Raw genomic sequence first — 22346 nt, 5'->3', positions numbered from 1 at the left:
CTGAGTCTAGCCAGGAACTTGGGAACAACAGGAAAAACAACTACTATCTGCCAACAGGTTAGCAGGCTAGGATTTCAAGGCTATGGTTTCTTCCCCAAAGAAGAAACGATGCCACACTAATTAAAGTAAGAGTATCAGACCAAGTGTCAGAAGATCTAAATTTAGTTTTTACTCTCTGCAAGAGGACGAGGCACAACCATGAAGTAGTTTCTGGGTATGAAGGACATTTTATATACTTTATCCATACACTCACATAAGTAACTCAATAACACAGGTGGTATTATACTGATTTTAGAGCAAAAAAGTGAAGTGAAAGGTCAAATGCTTACCTCGGGACACATAGGTAGTTAACTGCACATAGCCCAAGTCTGGTCCACGCTCTCAGGCCCCTTACACTAGACAGAAACCCATGGAATGACCTCATGTCTAACAGAAGTGGTGTTATTATTATAGACAGCTAAGTTTCCCAGGAGGAAAGCATTCACAACAGCAGCAATTCCATGGGATAATTTTGGTATTTTCCAAAGAGATTTTCCTATTTGTCCTCTCTGATAGCATCAGGATTATTCAAAACACAAAAACCCACCTAATCTTGACCAGGTTCTCAACTAGACAAGGAAGAGGATAACATCTGATTTTCAAATCACAAGAGCTATTACTACTTACCAATAAATCATGAATTAAGTGACATTCTCTAATTTTCAGTTTCTAATTAAAACAAATATAGGACTTACAGACCTGCAGTGAGATTTTGTTGCTCTTGCAGGATCACAATTTTAGCAATCTGAGCTCTGAGAGCAGCAAGTTCATTTTCAAGTGCACAGATCTTCTGCAGTGCTTCCTCGTTCGCCAGTGCTATAGTCTTTGGTGGAGGCTCTTCTCGGGACAAGTTTGGTAAGGAAATATGCCTGCTTGGGGGCTTCTCAAAGAAATGGCCATCCTGAAGGGGTAGACTGGACCTGACCTCTGTTCTGCAAGAAGATATAAGAAGTGGCTTTCACAGGCTTTGTAAGGCAGTATGAGAAATCACTACCCATTAATAAAGTGTAAGGTCCACAAAGCACTTTTTAGGTAAATCGTAGATAAATCCCCCCAGTAAGTGTTAAAATAGTAAAGCACATGTCAACTTTATTAACTACATACCACACCTGGAGTTTTTACCATCACCCTTCTTTTTTTTTTTAATTTTATTTTATTGGTAAAATTTAGATAGACAATATAATGGCATTCATCATTGGAAATTTGCACCTTTACATAGTCTCTCTTGGTTCTTATTTTTGCCCCTTTCCCTGCCCTCCCTTCAACCCCTCCATCCCTCCCTATTTACAAAGACTTTGTTTCCATTTTTTCATTTTAATTCCATTCCCTTCTTTCCTTTCCCCTAACCCTACCACTTCCCTTTCCTCTTTGCCCCTTTTCTTCCTATTTCGCATTATCTATTATATTATCCCTTCTAGTCCTTAGTTACACCTAGTTTCTCACTAGAGAAACTATTTGGTATTTACACATGTGTCCTGTTTATTTCACTTAAGAGTATCGCCTCAATGTGCATCCATTTAGCTATAAATGTCTCTAATTTCTCATTTTTTATGGCTGAGTAGTACTCCATTTTTATTTTTAAAAACTGCATTTTCTCTAACCAGTCTCCAGTTGATGGGCAATTGGGCTACTTCCATATTTTAGCTATTACAAATTGTGCTGCTATGAACATGGGTGCACATATATCACTGTGGTATGATTCTTTTGGGAAGATACTCAGCAGGGGAAGAGCTGGGTCAAATGGGACCTCTAGTCCTATTTCTTTGAGGTATCTCCATACTGATTTCCAAACTGGTTGCAGTAGTCTACACTCCCAGCAGCAGTGGAGCAGTGTTCCTCTTTCCCCACAGCCCTGCCAGCATTTGTTATTAGTTGATTTCATGAAAGCACCAATTTTTCTGGAGTGAGGTGGAATCTCAACATTGTTTTCATCTGCATCTCTCAAATGACCAGTGGTGCTGAACATTTTTTCATATGTTTATTTATTATTTCCTCTTCTTTGTCTGAGAAATCTCTGTTCATTTCAGATGCTCATTTTTGGACTGGGTCTTTAAATCTGGAAGGTCTGATTTTTTTTAAGTTCTTTATAGATTCAAGACAGTAGACCTTTGTCTGAGGACAGCTGGTGAAATTTTTCCCCACATTGTGGGTTGTCTCTTCACACTGTTGGTGGTTTCCCTTGCTGTGCAGAAGCTTTTTAGTAAGAAGAGATCCCACTTGTTGATTGTGTTACATCATGCACAACTGAGGTTTTGTTCATAAAATCTTTTCCTTCACCAATGTCTTCAAGAGTTCTTCCTAAACTGTCTTCCAGCCAGTTTATTGTTTCTGTTTTAACATTTAGATCCTTAATCCATTTAAATTTTAGTTTAATGCATGGTGAGAGATATAGGTCTAGCTGTAGTCTTTGGCAAGGTGAAACCCAATTTTCCCAGCACCGTTTATTAAATAGGCTATCTTTCCCCCAGTAAGGGTGTTTGGCTCCTTTGTCAAAGATGAGTGGCTGAGTGTGTCTGGAGTTGTTTCTGCATCTTCTAATCTGTTCCACTGGTTCTCAGGTCTGTTTCTTTGCCAGTACCATAGTGTTTCTATCACAGTAGCTTTGTAGCATAGTTTCAACCATGTCTCTGTTACCTGTCTTTGTAGTATACTTCCTATCATGTCTCTGTTACCTAGAATTGCTTTTGCTATTCTGGGTCTCTTCTTCCAAATGAATTTTTGTATTGTTTTCTCAAGGTCCATGAAGTATGCTGCTGGAATTTCCATTGAGATTGCACCAAATCTATATGGCAGTTTTGGAAGTATGGCCATTTTCACTATGTTGATCCTTCCCAAACAGGAGCAAAGGATGTCTTTCTATTTTCTAATATCATCTTCAATCTCTCTTTTCAAAGTGCTATAGTTTTCAGAGAAGAGGTCTTTGACTTCTCTTGTTAGGTTGATTCCTAGGTATTTCAGGATTTTTTTTTTCCCATTAAGTTTATTGGTACATTTTCAGTATAAAATACAGTTACATTCACCATTGGGATCTTGTACCATTACATGAGTATCTTGGTTCTTATTTTTTTTCCCCTTCCCCTGCCCTCCCTTCACCCTCTCCACTCTTCCCTATTTGCAAACACTTTGTTTCCATTTTTTTTCCTTTTATCATATTTTTTCTTTTCTCCTCTTTCCTTCCCCCTACCCCACCCACTTGCCCTACTCCTTTAGAACTTTTCTTCCTATTACACAATATTAATTATACATTTTTAAAATTACAATATCAAGATCTGGGAGACATTACCACAGATATTACAGAATTTAAAAGGATATAGAAAGCACATTAAAAGATCTTTTTTGAAATAAATTTAACAACTTCTAAGAAGTACCTTGAAAAACAAATTAATGAAACTAACTCTGGAGGAAATATAAAATTTGAATAGCACCTATTAAAGAAAGTATACTCCAAGCTTGAAAACCTACCTATATGACAACAGCAGGCTCGTATACATTTTAACTGTTAAATTATATCAAACATTTAAAGCACAAAAAAGAAGGAACACTTCTCCCCTCATTTTAGGAAATCAACATTGTGCTAATCCTAAAACTGGATAAAGATAATAGAAGAAAAAAGTATGAACATACATAGAAACTTGTTTAACAAAACAAACTATTAGAAGTCAGATCTGGCAGTATGTAGAAAGTGGTTTTATTATAGGGATGGCAGTGTTGGTTCAGTATTGGAAGATCCACCCCCAAAAGTCATCAATTTAACAGGAAAGGAAAAAGACATATGATCCAGTCACTAGTTGGAGAAAAAGTATTGGACTAAATTCTACAGCTGTTCATGCTAAAAGCTATCAAGAGAGTTAGAAGTAGAACAGAAACTTCTCAACAGATTAAAGACATGTACTCCACACTTCCAGCAAACACACCTTATATGAATGGAGGAGATAACAATGCTTTCTCCCTAAGGTGGGGAACAAGGGCAGATATGCTTACCCTTTATCTGTCCATTAAACTTTGAAACATAGGCCCAAACCAAAATAGTCTGGCAATAAAATGACACAATTAGGATAGGATTGGCAAAGTAGAAGTAAAATCTTTATATGTAGATGAAATGATCATCTACAGAGAAAACACTAAGAAATCTCTAGGAGCCCCTAGAACTTGTATTTGAATTTAGCAGGATTAGAAAACACAAGGTATATATAAAAATTCAGGTCTATGTATACTTGCTATAAATGAAGAATTAGCTATTGAAATTTAAAAGTTATGTAGGAGTACAAAGGACCTAGAAAAGTAAAAAGAAAAAAAAACTGTTGGAAGATGTTTAGTACCTAATTTTAAGACTTCTTCTAAAGCTACAGAAATCAAGTATTGGTGTAAAGAAAGACATATAGATCATTGGAATAAAACAGAATCTAGAAATAGAACCACACATATATGGTTCATTGATTTTTGAAAGACTATTTAACATTAACATTTTATAGAACATAAATTCTACTCAAGAGCAGAGGAAAAGTTAGTGTTTTCAGCAAATGGCACTAGAACACCTGGTATCTGTATATAAAAAAATTAACCTCAACCCTTTATTTCCATACATAAAAATAACTTAAAGGGATCTATGAACCTAAATAAGAAAGCCTAAAAGTATAAAACTTTAAGAAGAAATTGTAAGGGGAAAAGTTTATGAATTCAGGGTAGGCAAGAACTACCTAGGATACAAAAGACATGATGTATAAAAGAAAAAAATTGATAAATGAGAGTCCATCAAAATTTAGAACTTTAAATGACATCATTAAAATGAAAAGTAGTCCTTAAACAGACCATATTTACAATGCATATAACCTATGACCAGAATATATAAAGAATTCTTAGAGCTCATTAATAGACAACCCAATTAAAAAGTAGACATAAGAAGATGATAAATAGTACAGAACAAGGAAAGGTGTGCAACTCTAGAATCAGAAAAATACTTATCACTACGATAACAAGATTGAATTATACACTCATTAGGGAGATGAAGTTCAAAGTTTTAAAAGCCTTGTCTTGACTTTTTCTTTTTGTTGGATTCTCCCCCTTTGCATTTAATTTGTCACGCCCAATGGATTCATTCTGCTGGGTTTTCTGAGGTTGTGATCCTCATTGTCTTTTCCTAGGGTATTGTCTAAAATTTTTTGGAGTGCCAGTTTGATATTCATGAAGTTCCTGAAGTGCTCTTTACCATGAAAGTATCTTATTTCTCCATCAATTTTGAAAGATAGTTTTGCAGGGTACATCAATCTGGGTTGGAGGCTGTTTTCCTTTAGGGCTTGAAATACATCACTCCAAGCTCTTCTTGCCTTGAGGGTTTGCATTGAGAAGCCTGCTGTGATTCTGATGGGCTTTCCTTTGTAAGTGATTTGTTTCTTTTCTCTAACTTCTTGTAGAATTTTGTTCTTCTGTTGGGTTTCTGGAATCCTAACTATTATATGCCTATGTGTAGATTTTTTTTGATCAAGGCTATTTGGAGTCCTATATGCCTCACTTATCTGTATGTCAAGTTCTTTTCCCCTCCTTGGGAAGTTTTCTGCCATCACTTCTGTGAAGAGTTTTTTTATGTCGTCTGCACTCTCTCCTGTTTCTTCATTGACTCCAGTCAGTCTTATGCTATTCTTCTTTGCATCATCTAGCAGCTGCTGGATTGATTTCTCATGGTCCCTTACAATTTTAAAGCAATTTTTCTTTTCCTGGTCACTCATTGCAATCTTATCTTCTATATCTGAAATTCTGTGCTCACATTAGCTCATTCTGCTGTGCAGACTTTCAATGGAGTTTTTAATCTCCTGGAAATGTTTGTATCTGTTTTATGGATTCCATTTGTTTCCTATGTTGGAATTCCATCATGTTCCTCAGCTCTATTATTTTATCTGTGTCCTCTCTAGATTCATTAATTATGTCTTGCACTATGGGCACAGTCTCTGCTGTTATCTCAGAAATTATTTCTGATTTCAGCTTTTCCAGATCCTCTTTCGTTGCCAGTTCAGGGAGTCCAGGTGGTTGAGTATCAGAGTGTTCCATCTCCTTTCCCTTTGAGATTGCTGTAGGTGATCTGGAAGTCTGGTTTTGAGACTTGTTTATGTGTCTTCTCATTTCAATGGAGGCGGGTGCTGTTGGCACCTGCATGGCTCACCTCTTCTGCACTGGGAGTGGTGGAACGGTGGCCCAGAAGCCCCTGCCTCTGGGCTAGGGGCAGTAGAAAGGTGGCCTAGAAGCCCCTACCTCTGGGCTGGGAGCAGTGGAACGGAGGCCTGGAAGCTCCTTCCTCTGGGTTGGGAGTGGTGGAACTGTGGCCCGGAAGCCCCTTCCTCTGGGCTGGGAGTGGTGGAATGGTGGCCCAGAAGCCCCTTCTTCTGGGCCACTAGTGTCTTGATATGTACTCCAAATGTCCTTTGTTTTCCCCCAAAATTACTTTATATGTAATGGACACATTTACTAATAAAAAAAAACGCACAGTAGGGCTGGGGATTTAGCTCAGTGGGTCTACCACCTGCCTCAAAAGTGCAAGGTCCTGAGTTCAATCCCCAGTGACCATCACCATTCTTAATCCTAATCTCTATAGGATTACCTACAAACCAATACTATCAAGAGGCATAACAGGTTCTGGTATTTCAACATAGGGTTTGCTAATTCATGTGTTTTTTGTGCATGGACTAAGGCATTTTTAAATGCTATTCAAAATTGTGAACTATATCTGACCACAAAATCAGATTCTTTCCGGGTTTGTCTTCTGCATATTAATTAATGTCAGTGTTTCCCATGTACAGAACACATCAAATTGCAAGACATGTAGTGACAATGTAGGTCAAATACAGTGCTAGAAAATGATAAAGTTACAATAGAATCATTACAATTGAGCTATGTAGTAATACCATAGATGGTCTTACCTTAATATAAATATAAAAAGCTATTTTTGTTAATATCTACAACAAAAAGTTCCAAATGGAAATCTTCTAAGGTTGAGAATAAAATTCAGACTTCCTTTCAACTGTCAAAGTACACACTTATCCAGTGCCCGGGATTTAGTTCAGTAGCACCACGCCTGCCTGACAAGCTCAAGATCCTAAGTTCTATCCCAGGTATTTAAAAAAAAAAAAAAAAAAAAAAAAAAAAAAGAAAATATATATATATATATATATATATATATATATGTATACATATACACACACACACACACACACACACACATATATATATATATATATGTATATTTAATCCATTTCCTCCTATTTTCTACAATTAAATTTTCCTGGCCAGCATCTCCAAGGCTTTTTTCTATCTTAAATTCTTTCCCTTTAAAGAACAGTCCTACTGGGCTGTGCAACAGCACACCTCTAATCCCTGCACTTGGGAAACTGAGGCAAGAGGATTGCTGTGAGTTCAAGGCCAGCCTGAGCTACAGAGTGAATTCAAGAAGACTGAATCTCAAAAAAACAAAATAAATAAATAAATAACAGTCCTCAGCCAGGCATGGTGGTCCACACCTGTAATCCTACCACTCTGGGAGGCTGAGGCAAGACAAATTCAAGTTTGAGCCCAGCCTGGGCAACTTAGTGAGACTGTCTCAAAATAAAATAAAATGGGCTGGGGACATGTATCAGTGCAAAGGCCCTGGGTTCAATCACCAATACTATGAATGAATGAATGAATGAATGACCAACCAACTCGGTCTTCATCTCACTTTTCCCTTATACCCACCCTGCAAAAATCTATAGGCTCAGAAAACTGCTCCCTGAATTCTCTATTGACATAATGAGCTCATATTCACATCCCCATGTGAATACCAGAATTCTTCACATGAGTACAGGAAACAATTATACTTAACAGTTCCCAGCTCTGGACAAGACTATCTCAAGAGTGGTAAGCCAAGGCCCTAGCAAGACTTCATTTGGAAGAAGTCTTATATGTTTGAAAGTTACTGAAAGAGGACCAGAACCAACACTGAATGTAACCTCTGCTGTCAGATAGAAGGCTAGGGTATTTCTGTTCATCTTCACACTTAATCTAAATCCCATGAGGCACATATTACTGTTTTATAGCTGAGGGTAAATATCACACTGCCAGTGTGTTCAGTAGCCAGTACTGGAGTTGACATTTTATTCAGGCTATCAACATCACTATCCTTCTATGGAAGATAGAGAAGTATTATATAGCCCTACTTCAAAAATTTAAAGTTCTCTGAGCTAAGAATACATTATAAAAAAGAAATCTGCCCATTTCTGGCTAGTCTTTAACCATATAAATTTAGCATTACTTTACTTTTCTTCAACTGCTAATGGCAAACCATTTAACCAGGACTGCCTTTATGGCAGACAATACTGCACAGGAACAGAAGGATGAAGTGCCTTGACCCCTAAACGACTTCCTCCTCTTTCTTACTGTTGAGAAATCAACAGCAATAAATTGTGCCCAACTGTTTTTGAAGTCACAGGTTCCTTTGAAAGCTTTGTTTTTCCAATTAAGTGATCAAACATATTCCTCATCAAATTCTGCTCAGTTTCAGGAGTCCTAGTCTCCAAGTGAAGAATCTATCCATAACTGGTCCTGCTAAAGCGCAACAGTAAAAGGTCAGTATGGACAAGATGCTAGTCAAGACTTTCACCAGTACACAACATATGTTGGGACAAAGACTGCAAGTTCCTTGCTTCAACAAGCATATCCCCTTTCCTCTTAGTAAAAATTGTCATCCCCATCCCCCAAAAAGAAAAAAAAGAGTAAACACAAAGACATATTTCACGGCAGCACTGTGCCCAGCTAAGAGACTACATTTCCCTGTTTCTCTTGAAGTTTGGTGCAGACCCGTGACCAGGCTGGGCTAACAAAATTGTAGGCATAATGTTAGTGTGCCACTTAAAGGGAGATGACTACGACAAAGACTTTCATCTCCTTTCTCTTTCTGCTGACAGTCTTGAGTATCAGACGGCATTTTAGCACGACAGAGGGCCAGAAGCTAACCTTGATATAGAAGCCCACATTAAGGATGGGACAGTGCTTGGCTGGGTCCTTGCTAACATCATAGAGCTGCTATCAGCTCCAGATCACCTATCCTTGGATATCTTTAAGAGAGAAACTATTTTGAGACAAAAATAAATTTCTATCTTGTTTAACTTACCATTTCTAAAGCTTCCGTTATGTGTAAACCTAATCCTGTTAGGATATTCAACAACATTAAATTTTATTTAGTTTTCTTTTACTTGGATATTGATATTTTATTTTTGTTTGAGAGCTGTCTAATTCTTCATTTTACTTTGTGTTTTAATGGAGAAATCCTGGGACTCTTAGCTTTTGGCATTATGTATTAAATACCAACTTTATTTACTTTATTATTTTGGAATATTTGTGGAATTTGTTTATTGCAAAGCTTCAATTAATGTTTCTTTTCTTAGCCTGACACTGGGAAGAAACAGATGATGAAATTTATTTAAAAGGTACATGAATAAACAAAGGTAAAAACTTTTATAAGTACCAATGATGTGGCTAAATATGTCAATATCCTCTTTGAAATATTTTGTCATATAAGTTACTGATGAGATTCATGTGCTCCAATCAATTTTTACCCGCTAATCCTGCAGTATCTCATCTATGCTCACCTACTGCTATGTCCACCCTTTTACTTGTCATTCAAATCAAATTTCTTCTTTGCTCTTGGATTACTTCATACTTACTTTATTTAGCTAATAGTCAAATTAAATTATTATTGCTAAAGTCAGTGATAATCTTCCAACTAAAAAGTGAAGTTAATATTTGGTAGCTTTTCAATTTACCTAGACTGCATTTGCTATTCATGAGTATATTTTTTTGGCATTTATATTAAAACTTTATTACAAAATTATAAAGCAGAGCTTTGTAACTCACACACGCGCGCGCGCGCACACACACACACACACAAAATACATATTTGGGTTTAACACCCAAGTCTGAAAGAATCAATATAATCCACTTGCAATAACACACTGACATCCAAGAGATATCAACAAATTTGTACAATATATATTAAGCAATTTAGAGCCCTTCAATGAAAACTCCCTCTTACCTATGTTACCATGACAGTACCCTATTCTAGCTCCCCTTCTCCCTCTTGATTGACTATTAGTTTGGGAGGTAGAAATGCAGGACTTTTCTTTAACTTCTAAATGCTGGCTTCATTCAGAATACAAATGTTCTTCATGTTCTACACATGGTTCTTGAGAACTCTCTTTTTTGGCCATCTTTTCTTTACATTACAGAGCTTAAGCCTTCCTTATCAATACTTATTTAAATAAACTTTATAGATCAATATAAATATCTCACATAAAACTCAAACATAATACATTCGTTTTGACAACCCTACCCTATTTCCACACACCACAAAATCTGTTTTCCTATATTCCTATTAATTACTCTACCATGCCTATCATTATCCTAGACAAAAACCTGGGGGTTATTCTAGGGTCCTCTTTCCTTAATCTCTGTTTTCTCATGAATTTCTATGTCCTTTCAATCCTAGTCTCTCTTGGCTTTGAGCTTTCTTCTGCTAGTTTTGTAATTTGTCAAAATCTACTGGTCTATCTCCTTCTTTGTCTTCCCTCTATTCTTTATTCTGTTTACAGTTTCATTTTACTAAAATACAACTCTGATCACATTAGTGTAGTGTTTAAACTTCTTCCCTGGTCCTACACTGCTTTCAGGAAAAAGCCTGAATTTCTTAGTGTAACATGACTGACCTTTAAACTCCTATCTGCTTTCTATCCTCATCTCCTATAGCTCAAACTTCTCTGGGACTGTGTAGCCTCACTGAGCCATTTGGTATTCCCCAACCATTCCATCTTGTACCTTGATTGTACTTTTAAACAATTTCTTAGCCAGATATGGTGGCACATGCTGTAATCCCAGCTACTCAGGAGGCTGAGGCAGGAAGCTAAAGAGGCTGAGGCAAACTCAAGGTCAGCCTAGGCAATTTATGATTTAGCCCTGAATTCAATCCCCAGCATAACTGAAAAACAGAAAAAAGAAAAAGAAAACAAGTTCTTCCTTCTTCTGGCAACACAGTTTTCCCCTGCAAATGACTTCTACTGATGGCTCATAATTTAGCTGTAGCATCCCCTCCTGAGAAGCCTTGCATTCATGAATCTCTCTCCTCCTACAATAGCCTTCTATAATTGTTCAGCGGACCTCACAGTATCAGTTAACACTGATTTCTCTTTTAATCTCCTTTAGCACACTACACACCCCTCATCAATATTTTATTCAAATCCTTTCAACTAAATGGAAGCACTTAACTCTTATACATTGTTTCCTTTGAATCACAATTCATCTTAACTCCCAATTTTTAGGAAACATTCTGTTAGTTCTACTATGATCTAGTCCGATTCTTCTGCCCCAAGAAGACCATAATAATTACTGTTCTTAACATATTATAATAGTCCTTTCTGGTCTCTCATACTAGAATATACTTCTGAAGGGCTGGATATTCTGTGATTCGTAATGACTCGGTACACAATTATATTTATTAACTTATAACTTATTAATTATTAACTTATAACTGGCTTAATTATTATTTGACTTATAAATGAGTGTTAAAAATGAAAAGAAAACAAATCATCAGGAGAAGGTGTTATTACAGCTCAAAATCAGGCTATTAAAAGGAAGCATTGCAAATTACTCTTAAAATCCTTAATTATCAGATATCACACCTCAGCTCCAACAGCCTTCTAAACTTACCTGAGTCTTGTTGAGCACTCTCCTCCTTCTGTGGCTACCCATGCAACATCAGCAAAAGATGCCACTGCATCCTCTCGTGGGTGGCTGGAATTCCATTCTGTCACATGGCTAGTAAGCTGTAAATTATAAATAAGGAAAGTCCTTCGTCTGACACCAAAACAGTTTTACTCACCTTAAAAAAAAAAATTCACCTCTGGTGGATTACAAACACGTGAGAATTTTCTACCAGCTCCACTGAAGGTCTCCATGAAAGGAATCACTAGTCATATCCTATTGTCTAACAGTATATACAACTATAGTATAAGTTATATTGAACTTATATAGTATTTATATATATATAGTATTTGAACTATAATTTAACAAGTTAGTCTTTTTTTTTTTTTTTTTTTTTGAGACAAGGTCTTGCTATGTAATCCAGGCTGGCCTTGAACTCACTATTTACTATACTGCCCAGGCTGTCCTCAAACTCATGGCAATCATTCTGTCTCAGCTGCCGAGTGCTCAGATTAAAGGTGTGCACCATCACACCGAGTTTATAAGTTAGTTTTTTAAAATATTCCATTAATTCTACAATGTTCAAAATAAAACCAAACAAAAAAAACTAAGATTCTAAGCATTGCAAACCACTTTTTTTCCTGAACAAATTTAATTTTTAAAAAGGAGGGGGTACAAAGTGAAGAACAAACAAGTGGTCGAATTTTACTAACTGTAGGAATATTTTTCAATGACTGACATAGTGGTGTTATAATTACTATGAATGTTGTTATAGTGTTAAAAAATTTTAACTCCCTAAATCTCTTGATTTTTAATAGTATTAAAGAACAAAAATAACAAAGAACAGTAGAACAGAATTTAGTAACCTAAAATTAAACATATGGATGAAGGAAACAGTATTTTTGAAATAAATATAAGAAAAAGCATGCAAGCTAGGCATGGTGACGCACACCTGTAAACCCACCACTCGGGAGGCTGAGGCAGAAGGATCACTGCGAGTTCAAGGCAACCCTGACTACATAGTGAGCTTAAGGCCAGCGTGAATTACAAAGTGAAACTATCTCAAAAAAAGAAAGAAAAAGCATGTATATCCTGAAATTTATCTTTAAAAGTGGAAAGATAATTTAACTACATTAAATTTAGGTGGCATCATATAGATAATGCCTCAGAGTCAATGAACAAGAAGTTTAAAATAAAATCAATAATATAATACTTCCTAAAGTTAGAAGTTTAAACAAAAAAGAAATTCACTTTTTAATTCACTTAATTGGGAAAAAAATGTAACAGGCCAAAGAAATTTATTCATTAGCCTATTTGTCATAAAGGTTATTCTGGGTCTCAATTATTCAAACCTTTTTATTTTAACCAAGGACTTGTACATCCTAGGCACTCTTACCACTGAGCCACACTCCTACCCTCCTATTTATAACCTTTTTAATGCTATTACTGTCAAGTCAGGCTTTTGGAAGTCACAGTTTAATAATACCTCTTCTTTAAATGGAAAATAACCATGCAAACATATAATACTAATGTAATTAAAAGCACTATTATGAATAAAAAATTAAGAAACATTATCAGCTAATGGCATATGGATTTATTCTGGCATCAATACTTAATATTATTAATTTATAAAACAAATTAAGAATGACATTTTAGGAGCCAGGGATATGGCTAAGCAGCGCCACACCTGCCTGGCAAGCACAAGGTCCTGAGTTTGATCCCTGGTACCAGAAAAAAAAATGACATTTTAATAATGTACTAAGAACATCAAGTATACAAAAATGCCTTAAAATACAGCTTTGGGGCCAGGTGTGGTAGCACAAGTGGGAGCTGAGGCAGGAGGATTACCCCGAGTTCAAGGCCAGCTTAGGCTACATAGTGAGTTCAAGACCAGCCTGAACTACATAGCGAGACCTTGTGTTAAAAAAAAAAAAAGCTTTTGGAGAGGACAAGTAGACAAGCAAAGAAAACAAGTTATATCAGGAGATTCAAGAGCCTAAGAGCCTAACCACTGGCCCCCAAAATATCCAAACAAAATAAAAACACCTAAAATTGGATTAAGATGGAAAGATTTCAAAATACTAATGTTTTGCATGTAATACAAGTAATCTGTAGTCCAAAGAGGGAAAAAATACTTTTAAATAAATAAGCAAACAACTGGGTGTGGTGGTGCATGCCTGTAATCTCAGCACTGTAGAGGCTAAGGTGGGAGGATCTTCAGGAGTTCCAAGCCAGCCTGTGGTACACAGTAAATTCAAACCCAGCCTAAACTACACAGAGAAACCCGTCTAAAAAAAAAAAAACACCACAAAAAAGACAGGCTTTTGTACTTTTCTTTATGTATTTTATGTATTTCAGAAACTTATCCAAACAAATATTCAGCAAATGGGTACTTTATACAACTTAAGTAACAACTGAGTGCCACTCAATCTCAAGTTGTTCTACTCATTCCTGAAAACAGAATAGTACCTTGATAATCCTATAACACTGTAAAGAAAAAAAAAGGAGATTATAAGTGGCTTATGTGCAGATCCTTCAGCAAGAAAGAAGTTCCTAGATGAGATGTTATTTAATGGACTACTGCATATGTGAGAGAAGTCATAAGATTAAAACCTGGGGCTGAGAGTGTGGCTCAGTGGCTGAGTGCTTACGCTTGAGGACCTTAGCACCACAACACCCTGGAAAACGAGGCCTCAGTGTAAGTATTTTTTTAAAGAGCCTAGTGATTTGAATATGAATCTAGTCTACTGCATCTCATTCCTCCCAATCCCCCAGAGCTTACTATTTTACAAGTCCCTCTATGATCTCGATTTTCTTTTGGTGTCATGAACACACAAGGACCTGTTCTTATTTGTCTTTATCTGAATTTCTACCTTCAAGAGGACCACAATATCCAAATACAGCAAATGCTTATAGCAGAAGTATACAGTTGTGACCCAAAGATGAAATACACATATACATAAAAGCTATAAAAGGTCTAGGGGAAGTTATTTTTCTTCAATTAAAATAAACATGAAAGGCCTGGAGATACTGTGTTGAGTGAAAGGTAGTGAACTCATTCCTATCACCCTCTAATGAAGTACAGAGGAAGCCAATAAACCCTATGAGCTTATAGACAAGTCTTGCAATATTTACTGGGTATCTTAGTTACTTTTCTCATTGTTGAGCTAAAATAACTGACATCTAAAGTTGAAGGAGTAAAGGTTTATTTAGCTCACAGTTTGTAGAGGTTTCTATTCATAGTTGGCTGGCTTCAAGGCAGGGTGGATGGCAGAGGGGCATCACGGAGGAGAAACAGTTCGTGGCAGGCAGAAGGCAGCACAGTAGCAAAGAAGTAGCAACAGCAAGTGACAAGGAACAAGCAGCAACACTCTTGCTGTCCCTTATAATCTATCCAGGCTACCCACCAGGTAGCACTCACACTCAGGGTGGGGCACCTTAATCCTAGCATCTCATCATGAATAAATCTCAGGATCACATCCTTGACCCCAGCATCACACACTCTAGATCCAGCCACCTCTGAAAAGCCCACCTATGACTGCATGAGGCTTTAGGGGGACATCTAGATACAAGCCATAACAATGGGTGTCTTTAATATGCTTTTTACATTTACTATTAATTTTTTCCAGCACAATATTATATTATATCTAATACCCTTTGCTGTTCATTAAGCAATTGAAAATAACACTTAAAGAGAATCCTCCCAGGTAAATATACATAGCTGTAGCACTTTGGCCCACTGACTGTCAAGGAAGATTTGAACTGCAATAGAAAATATTAGATATCTTTTACATGTCCCTTTTACATGTCTCCAGCTATATGAACGTAAGTTCTCTAGCAACTAGAAGGTTAAATAGATAAAAAAGAATTCTTTTTGATACTGCTAGGGATCAAACCTAGAGTCTCATTCATGTTAAGTAAACTCTCTACCACTGAGCTATACCCAAAACCCCAGAAAGAAAATTTTAATGGAACTGAGCAATCAAAAAATGTTAATAAGCCTTAGTTAATACAATCTGAAGGAAACCGGCAAGTAAAGCAAACAGTAATTTGTGTCTAAATAAACTGAATTCTGAGAAACTGTACTTCAGAGACTTACTACTATAGATTTTCATTTTCTTCATTAAAAAAGGAAAGCCTGAAGTTTGATAAAAAATTACTTCTTGGAAAGCTCCAATCTGTCAATTTCTATACTGACTCATAATTTTGCAAGCAAGATTATTAACACAGCAATGAACAACTTTGTTAATCTTTAAAAAAAGAGGAAAAACAGCTAATTTCAACCCCTTATTTAGGAAGAAATTTTCACCTTCATCTACCAGGAGGAGTGATTTATGAGTCTAATGTCCTACCAAATAAGCATGAACAACAAATGTGAGCTTCTAAATAATGAGTTAAATATTGTACATCTTCCACATCTCCATGTGCTAATCTATTAATTAAAGCTGGTAGACAGCTCTGTTGAACTTTATATTATTAAATGGTAAACTGAAATATGTTGTCCTATTATTATCATGAGAATTACTAAAAAAGAACAAAGACATATGATGTCTATTATAAGGAACAAAAGCACAAAAAAGAAAATAGTACTGTCCCCAAGCAAAGAGTAGAGCTGCTCTGGACTTGGTACTAAAAAAGAATGCTAATGACTTGAGCCTTCAGAAGTACTCTAATTCAGTGTTTGATTCTCACTTCATTCAAAGAATTACAATTACCTTTTTGTCTTGACAATGGCCTTATAAAGCAATGTATCTTACATTTAATGTTGAGTTTGAAAGCAATGATGGAGAAAACTTATGTAGCATCCAGAGACATCTAAAAACAAAGGAACAAAGTAGCTATCCAAAGAGAAAGATGTAAATTTTTAAAAAAACAATGGTGATACCTTAAGTACCCAGAGGCCTATCTTTGAGTTCTCCTGAGAATTAACAATTGCTTAGTTTATCATATCCTTCTAAATCTTCACATAAGTATTTTTGTTTTGTTTTGTTTTTGTTTTTGTTTTGTATTTTTAAGAAGGATAAAGGTCTTAAAGATCTTAAATAATCATAGAGGAACTAAAACTAGACTTGACTTTGGTTTGTTATTCCTCTTATTTTATTGGTAGTGGCATCAATATGGAAAAATATTCAAAATCAATAAAGTATTTTAAAAACCATCTTGTAAATGTTAATATTAAAATATTAAATACATAAAATATAGTACCTGAAATTGAACTCTTGGACACTGGATCAGAGATAAGTTGGTACCAATTTTCCTTACAATACTTCGAGATGAACCATATGGCTTTCCTGACCAAAGTACCTGACCAAGTAGGAAAAAAACCAAAAGTTTAATTACAAGACTTCTAGAACTGCCAAATTTATAAATCATTGGACTATTAACTGTACAACATGCTAACATATTTAATTATGGCATGAAGATGCTCTAAATGTTATAGGAAATATGCTAATATTTCAAAATGAAAGAATATATATAACTGGCTATTAAGGCAAGAAAGTTCAATGTATAGCATATCAAAATATAAAATAGTAATTTTTAAATAATACTAGACAGTACTTGGAGTAAAAACTTTATTTTTTTAATATGAGCTACTTTTGCTATAATGAACTTTTCAAAACAAATCCAAATTAGTACAAAGTTTGGAATGTAAATTTGTGCCATGCATGCCATTTGCTGCACAAGAGCAGGGTGGGGAGATGAATCCAGTTGCACTGCTCAACAAGCATTACATCTTCAATGGTTTTATCTTTAATTTGAATAAAGGCATTAAATAAGCTAATGGTAGTCTTAATGAGCAGAATTAACTCGATGAAATAATGTACATAGGACATTATGCTATGCATAAAGCAAAAAACAAAAACTCCCAGAGCAAAAAGCAAACAAAAAACACACATGTACAATGTTAAATCATTACAAATTGTACCTTGAAATCTCTCCCCCAGTATATGATCTTCCCTTAAACAGAAAAACTATCCATTTTGATTGCTACACCTGAAAGCCTGGACAGAAGAGGTAAAGAAAAGTAGTATGCCATTAAAAGCAATTTTAAAAGAAAAGAATGAGAATAACATGACTATTAAACTTAGTTCATCAAACTTTAATATTCACCTATATCCTAAAGACTTAATACCAACCAAGATACATCATGTAAAGGTACAAGATCCCAATGATGAATGTAACTGTATTGTACACCTAAAATGTACCAATAAACTTAATGGGAAAAAAAAAAACTAAATAATACCAAATCAGCTACATATAGATTCTGAACAATGAACATTATCCCCTCCTTAAGGTTACCCCATAGCCATTCTAATTTAAAGACCAGAATTACCTTAACAAAAACAATATGACCAAGCAATCAGTCAGTAAACAGTGACTCTAATACCTAATCCAAAATAGACCTTCAGAACCAGACTTTCAAACCATTCTAAAAGCATGCACAGCTTATAAAATGAGCACAGAAGCAACCTGATTTCTTAAATTTTAACAACCAAATCCAACTTAGGGATAGTAATATAAATCAAAGTGAGGTTTATGCAAGTATGTAAAATACAACTACCTCAGCTTTTAAGTAATTTTTATCATATATGTTCAAGGTTTCACTGATTCTTAAGAGAGCAGAGTTCCATAAAGTATTATATAATCTACACTGACTGGTAATCAAAAGAAACTATAATTGTTCCTTTGGAAATATAAATAAATGGATGGTACAGCTAGGCATAGTGGCATATGCCTATAATCCCAGCTACACATAGGCTGAAGCAAGAGAACTGAACATTAGGGGCCAGCCTGAGCAACTTGGCAAGATCTTCTCTCAAAATAAAAGATAGGAGGGGTTGGTAGACATAGCTCTGTGGTACAGTGCTTGCCTGACATGCACAGTCCCAGTACTACCAAACAAAAAAAGTTGGTATAGGCTGAAAAACTGGTCAATATAAAGAAAAGAAGGTGGCACATGCCTATAATCCCAACACTCTGGAAGGCTGAGGCAGGTGGATCAAAAGTTTGAGCCCACTGGGCATGGTGGCACATGCCTATAATCCCAGCACATGGGAGGCAGAGGCAGGAGCATCACTGTGAATTCAAGGCCAGGCTGGACTACACAGTGAGTTCAGGGCCAGCCTCAACTACATAGTAAGATCTTGTCTCAAAAAAAAAAGTTTGAGCCTAGTCCTGGTAACATAGTGACTTAATGAGACCATGTCTCAAAATAAAATATAAGGGCACTATAGCTCAGTGCGAAGGTTTTGAGTTCAATCCCCAATACACACATACAAACACACACACAGACACAGAAGATATCAATATTAAAATATAATTATTATATCTGAGTATTGTAGCACACGCTTGTAATCCCAGCTATAGGATTACAGCAAAGGATTATTATTATAGGCAAAGGACTATAAATTCTAGGCTAGGCTGAGCCACTTGGCAAGGGTTTTTTAATAAAATTTTAAAACAAGTAGGGATGTAGCTCACTGACAGAGGACCCTGCAGGCTCAATCCCCATTACCAAAAAGAAAAGAAAAAAATTTAAGGCAAAGTTATTGTTTGTTTGGTTGGCTTTTTTGAGACAAGGTCTCACTACGTAGTTTAAGCTCGCCTTGAACTCACTATGTAGTCCATCAAGGCTGGCTTCAAACTCATGGTGATCCTCCTGCCTCAGTCTTCCGAGTTCTGGGATTACAGGAGTGCAACACCACACCCAGCTAAGGCAAAATTATTCTAAATCTTAGAGCAAAACATCATTCACACCAATGATCATGCAGAGGATTATAACAAACTCTTAATAATGTAAGAACGGAGACAGAAAAATCACCTGAATAGAGGAAAATAAGCTTCACTGTTCTATAAAATAAACGTTACAGCCCCACCCAAGAAATAGAACATGGGCAAATAATTCTAAAACACAATATTTAAGGAAACATTTTATTTTATGTATTTTAATAGGTCTTGATGTTTTAAAAAAAATAAATTTTTTTGTTTTACACCATTCAATTTTTTCACTTTTGAATCTTCTATTTAGTCAGAAGTCAAAACTCTCCTATGACTCTGTACATCATAATGTGACAATTATACGGACTAAGTGAATCTTCCCTTCTCTCCAGGAAACAGATCTTGCCTGAAGATGAGAGGACAAAAAGCGTACAAAGAAAATTTTAAGAAGGATTTGCCAAGGTCAGGAACTAATGCTTCTGCCAGACGTTAACATTCTTCACTATGCACGCTGTAGAGCTAAGTTTCAACTATCTTTCCACCTGTTTAATATCAAAACAAACAATACCAGGTGTTTTCTATAAGAGTAGTGGTTTTTAGGGCTGTGAATTTAGCTCAGTGGTTCTGGTGCCTGGCTTGCAAACACAAAGTCCCAATTTCAATCCCCAGTACCAAAAACAAAAGTTTTTCTTCTGTTGCTTGTGAATTGTACAGTACTTAGCACCCAGAAATATGAAGCAAGGGTCTGTAAGCTAGTGACTAGAAAATTCAGAAAGGGCATAATCTTTATTGAATGATACAAAAAAGTGAGAGGAAAGAGCAGTTAACTTTCAGGAACTCTTAGAACTAGGTCTTGAAACTTTTTTCTGTTCAGCCCTCATGGAGGGGAAGAAATTGTAAACAGCTATGTAGAAACAGCGAACAGATGGTACCAAAAAGTCACCATCAAGAGCATTGGGAAGGTATATGACCCAAGTGCATCTCCCACCCTAAGTTGTGGCTGAACTTTGTCTTTTTTTTTTTCCATTAAGTTTATTGGTATATTTTAGGCAGAAAATAGTTACATTCATCATTGGGATCTGGTACTTTCAATGATATATCTTGGTTCTTATTTTTTTCCCCTTCCCCTGCCCTCCCTTCACTCCCTCCATCCTTCCGTATTTACAAAGACTTTGTTTCCATTTTTTTCCTTTTCTCATATTTTTTCTTTTCCCCTCTTTCCTTCCCCCTACCCCACCCACTTCCCCTACTCCTTTAGACTTTTTCTTCCTATTACACAATATCAATTATACATTTTTAAAATTACAATATCAAGATCTAGAAGACATTACCACAGATTTTACAGAATTTAAAATGATATGGAAAGCACACTAAAAAATCTTTTTTGAAATAAATTTGATAATTTTTATGAAGTACCTTGGAAGACAAATTAATGAAACTGACTCTGGAAGAAATACAAAAGTTGAATAGCACCTATTAAAGAAAGTATATTCCTAGCTTGAAAAACTACCTATATGATAACAGCAGGCTCGTATACATTTTAACTGATAAATTATATCAAACATTTAAAGCACAAAAAAGAAGGAACATGGTTCCCCTCATTTTAAGAAATCAACATTGTGCTAATCCTAAAACTGGATAAAGATAATGGAAGAGAAAAGTATGAATATAAATAAAAATTTGTTTAACAAAACAAACTATTAGAAGTCAGATCTGGTAGTATGTAGTAAGTGGTTTTATTATAGGGATGGCAGTGTTGGTTCAGCATTGGAAGATCCACCCCCAAAAGTCATCATTTTAACAAAGGAAAGGAAAAAGCCATATGATCCTATCAGTAGTTGCAGAAAAAGTATTGGACTAAATTTTACAGCTGTTCATGGTAAAAGCTATCAGGAAACTAGAAGTAGAACAGAACCTTCTCAACAGATTAAAGACATGTACTCCATACTTCCAGTGAGAACACTTTATATGAATGGAGAAGATACAATGCTTTCTTCCTAACAAGGGCAGATATGCCTACTCTTCATCTGTCATTAAACTTTGAAACATAGGTCCAAACCAAAATAGTCTGGCAATAAAAATAAACAGCATAGGATTGGCAAGGTAGAAGTAAAATCTTTATATGTAGATGAAATGATCATCTACAGAGAAAACACTAAGAAATCTCTAGGAGCCCCTAGAACTTGTATTTGAATTTAGCAGGATTAGAAAACACAAGGTATATATAAAAATTCAGATCTATGTATACTTGCTATAAATGAAGAATTGGATATTGAAATTTAAAAGTTATGTAGGAGTACAAAGGACCTGGAAAAGTAAAAAGAAAAAAAAAAACACTGTTGGAAGACATTTATTACCTAATTTTAAGACTTCTTCTAAAGCTATAGTAATCAAGGCAATGTTGGCGTAAGGAAAGACATATAGATCATTGTAATAAAACAGAGAATCTAGAAATAGAACCACACATATATGGTTCATTGATTTTTGAAAGACTATTTAACATTAACATTTTATAGAATATAAACTCACTCAAGAGCATAGGAAAAGATAGTGTTTTCAGCAAATGGTACTAGAACACCTGGTATCTGTATGTAAAAGATTAACCTCAACCCTTTATTTCCATACATGAAAATAACTTGAAGGGATCTATGAACCTAAATATGAAAGACTAAAACTATAATACTTTAAGAAGAAACTATAAAGGAAAATATTTATGAATTTAGGGTAGGCAAGAATTTCCTAGGACGTGAAAAATATGATGTATAAAAGAAAAAAATTGATAAGTAAGATTCCATCAAAATTTAGAATTTTGAAAGACATTGTTAAGAAAATGAAAAGCAGTCCTTAACCAGAACATATTTATAATACATATA

The 22346-nt window shown here is 35.5% G+C and overlaps 1 protein-coding gene across 4 annotated transcripts in view; it reads right to left on the bottom strand.

Annotated features, from left to right (window-relative positions):
- Mtfr1 (mitochondrial fission regulator 1) overlaps positions 1-22346 on the bottom strand; it is a 52064-nt gene that overhangs the window by 3371 nt on the left and 26347 nt on the right. For 3 of the 4 annotated variants that reach the window (XM_004842122.4, XM_021256075.2, XM_021256074.2), the window contains exons 3-5: positions 16960-17058; positions 11761-11876; positions 739-971 (exon numbers count right to left, since the gene is read on the bottom strand). In XM_004842122.4, the coding sequence (XP_004842179.1) occupies positions 739-971; positions 11761-11876; positions 16960-17058 (448 nt within the window). The remainder of the gene's footprint in view (positions 1-738; positions 972-11760; positions 11877-16959; positions 17059-22346) is intronic. The other variant, XM_004842123.4, reaches the window with a different exon arrangement.

Source organism: Heterocephalus glaber, unplaced genomic scaffold (genome assembly GCF_053883595.1).
Source record: "Heterocephalus glaber isolate CG9 unplaced genomic scaffold, H.glaber_assembly_v1.0 deba00001553, whole genome shotgun sequence".
NCBI classification, from domain to species: domain Eukaryota; kingdom Metazoa; phylum Chordata; class Mammalia; order Rodentia; family Bathyergidae; genus Heterocephalus; species Heterocephalus glaber.
This window is presented reverse-complemented; position numbering and strand designations above follow the sequence as displayed.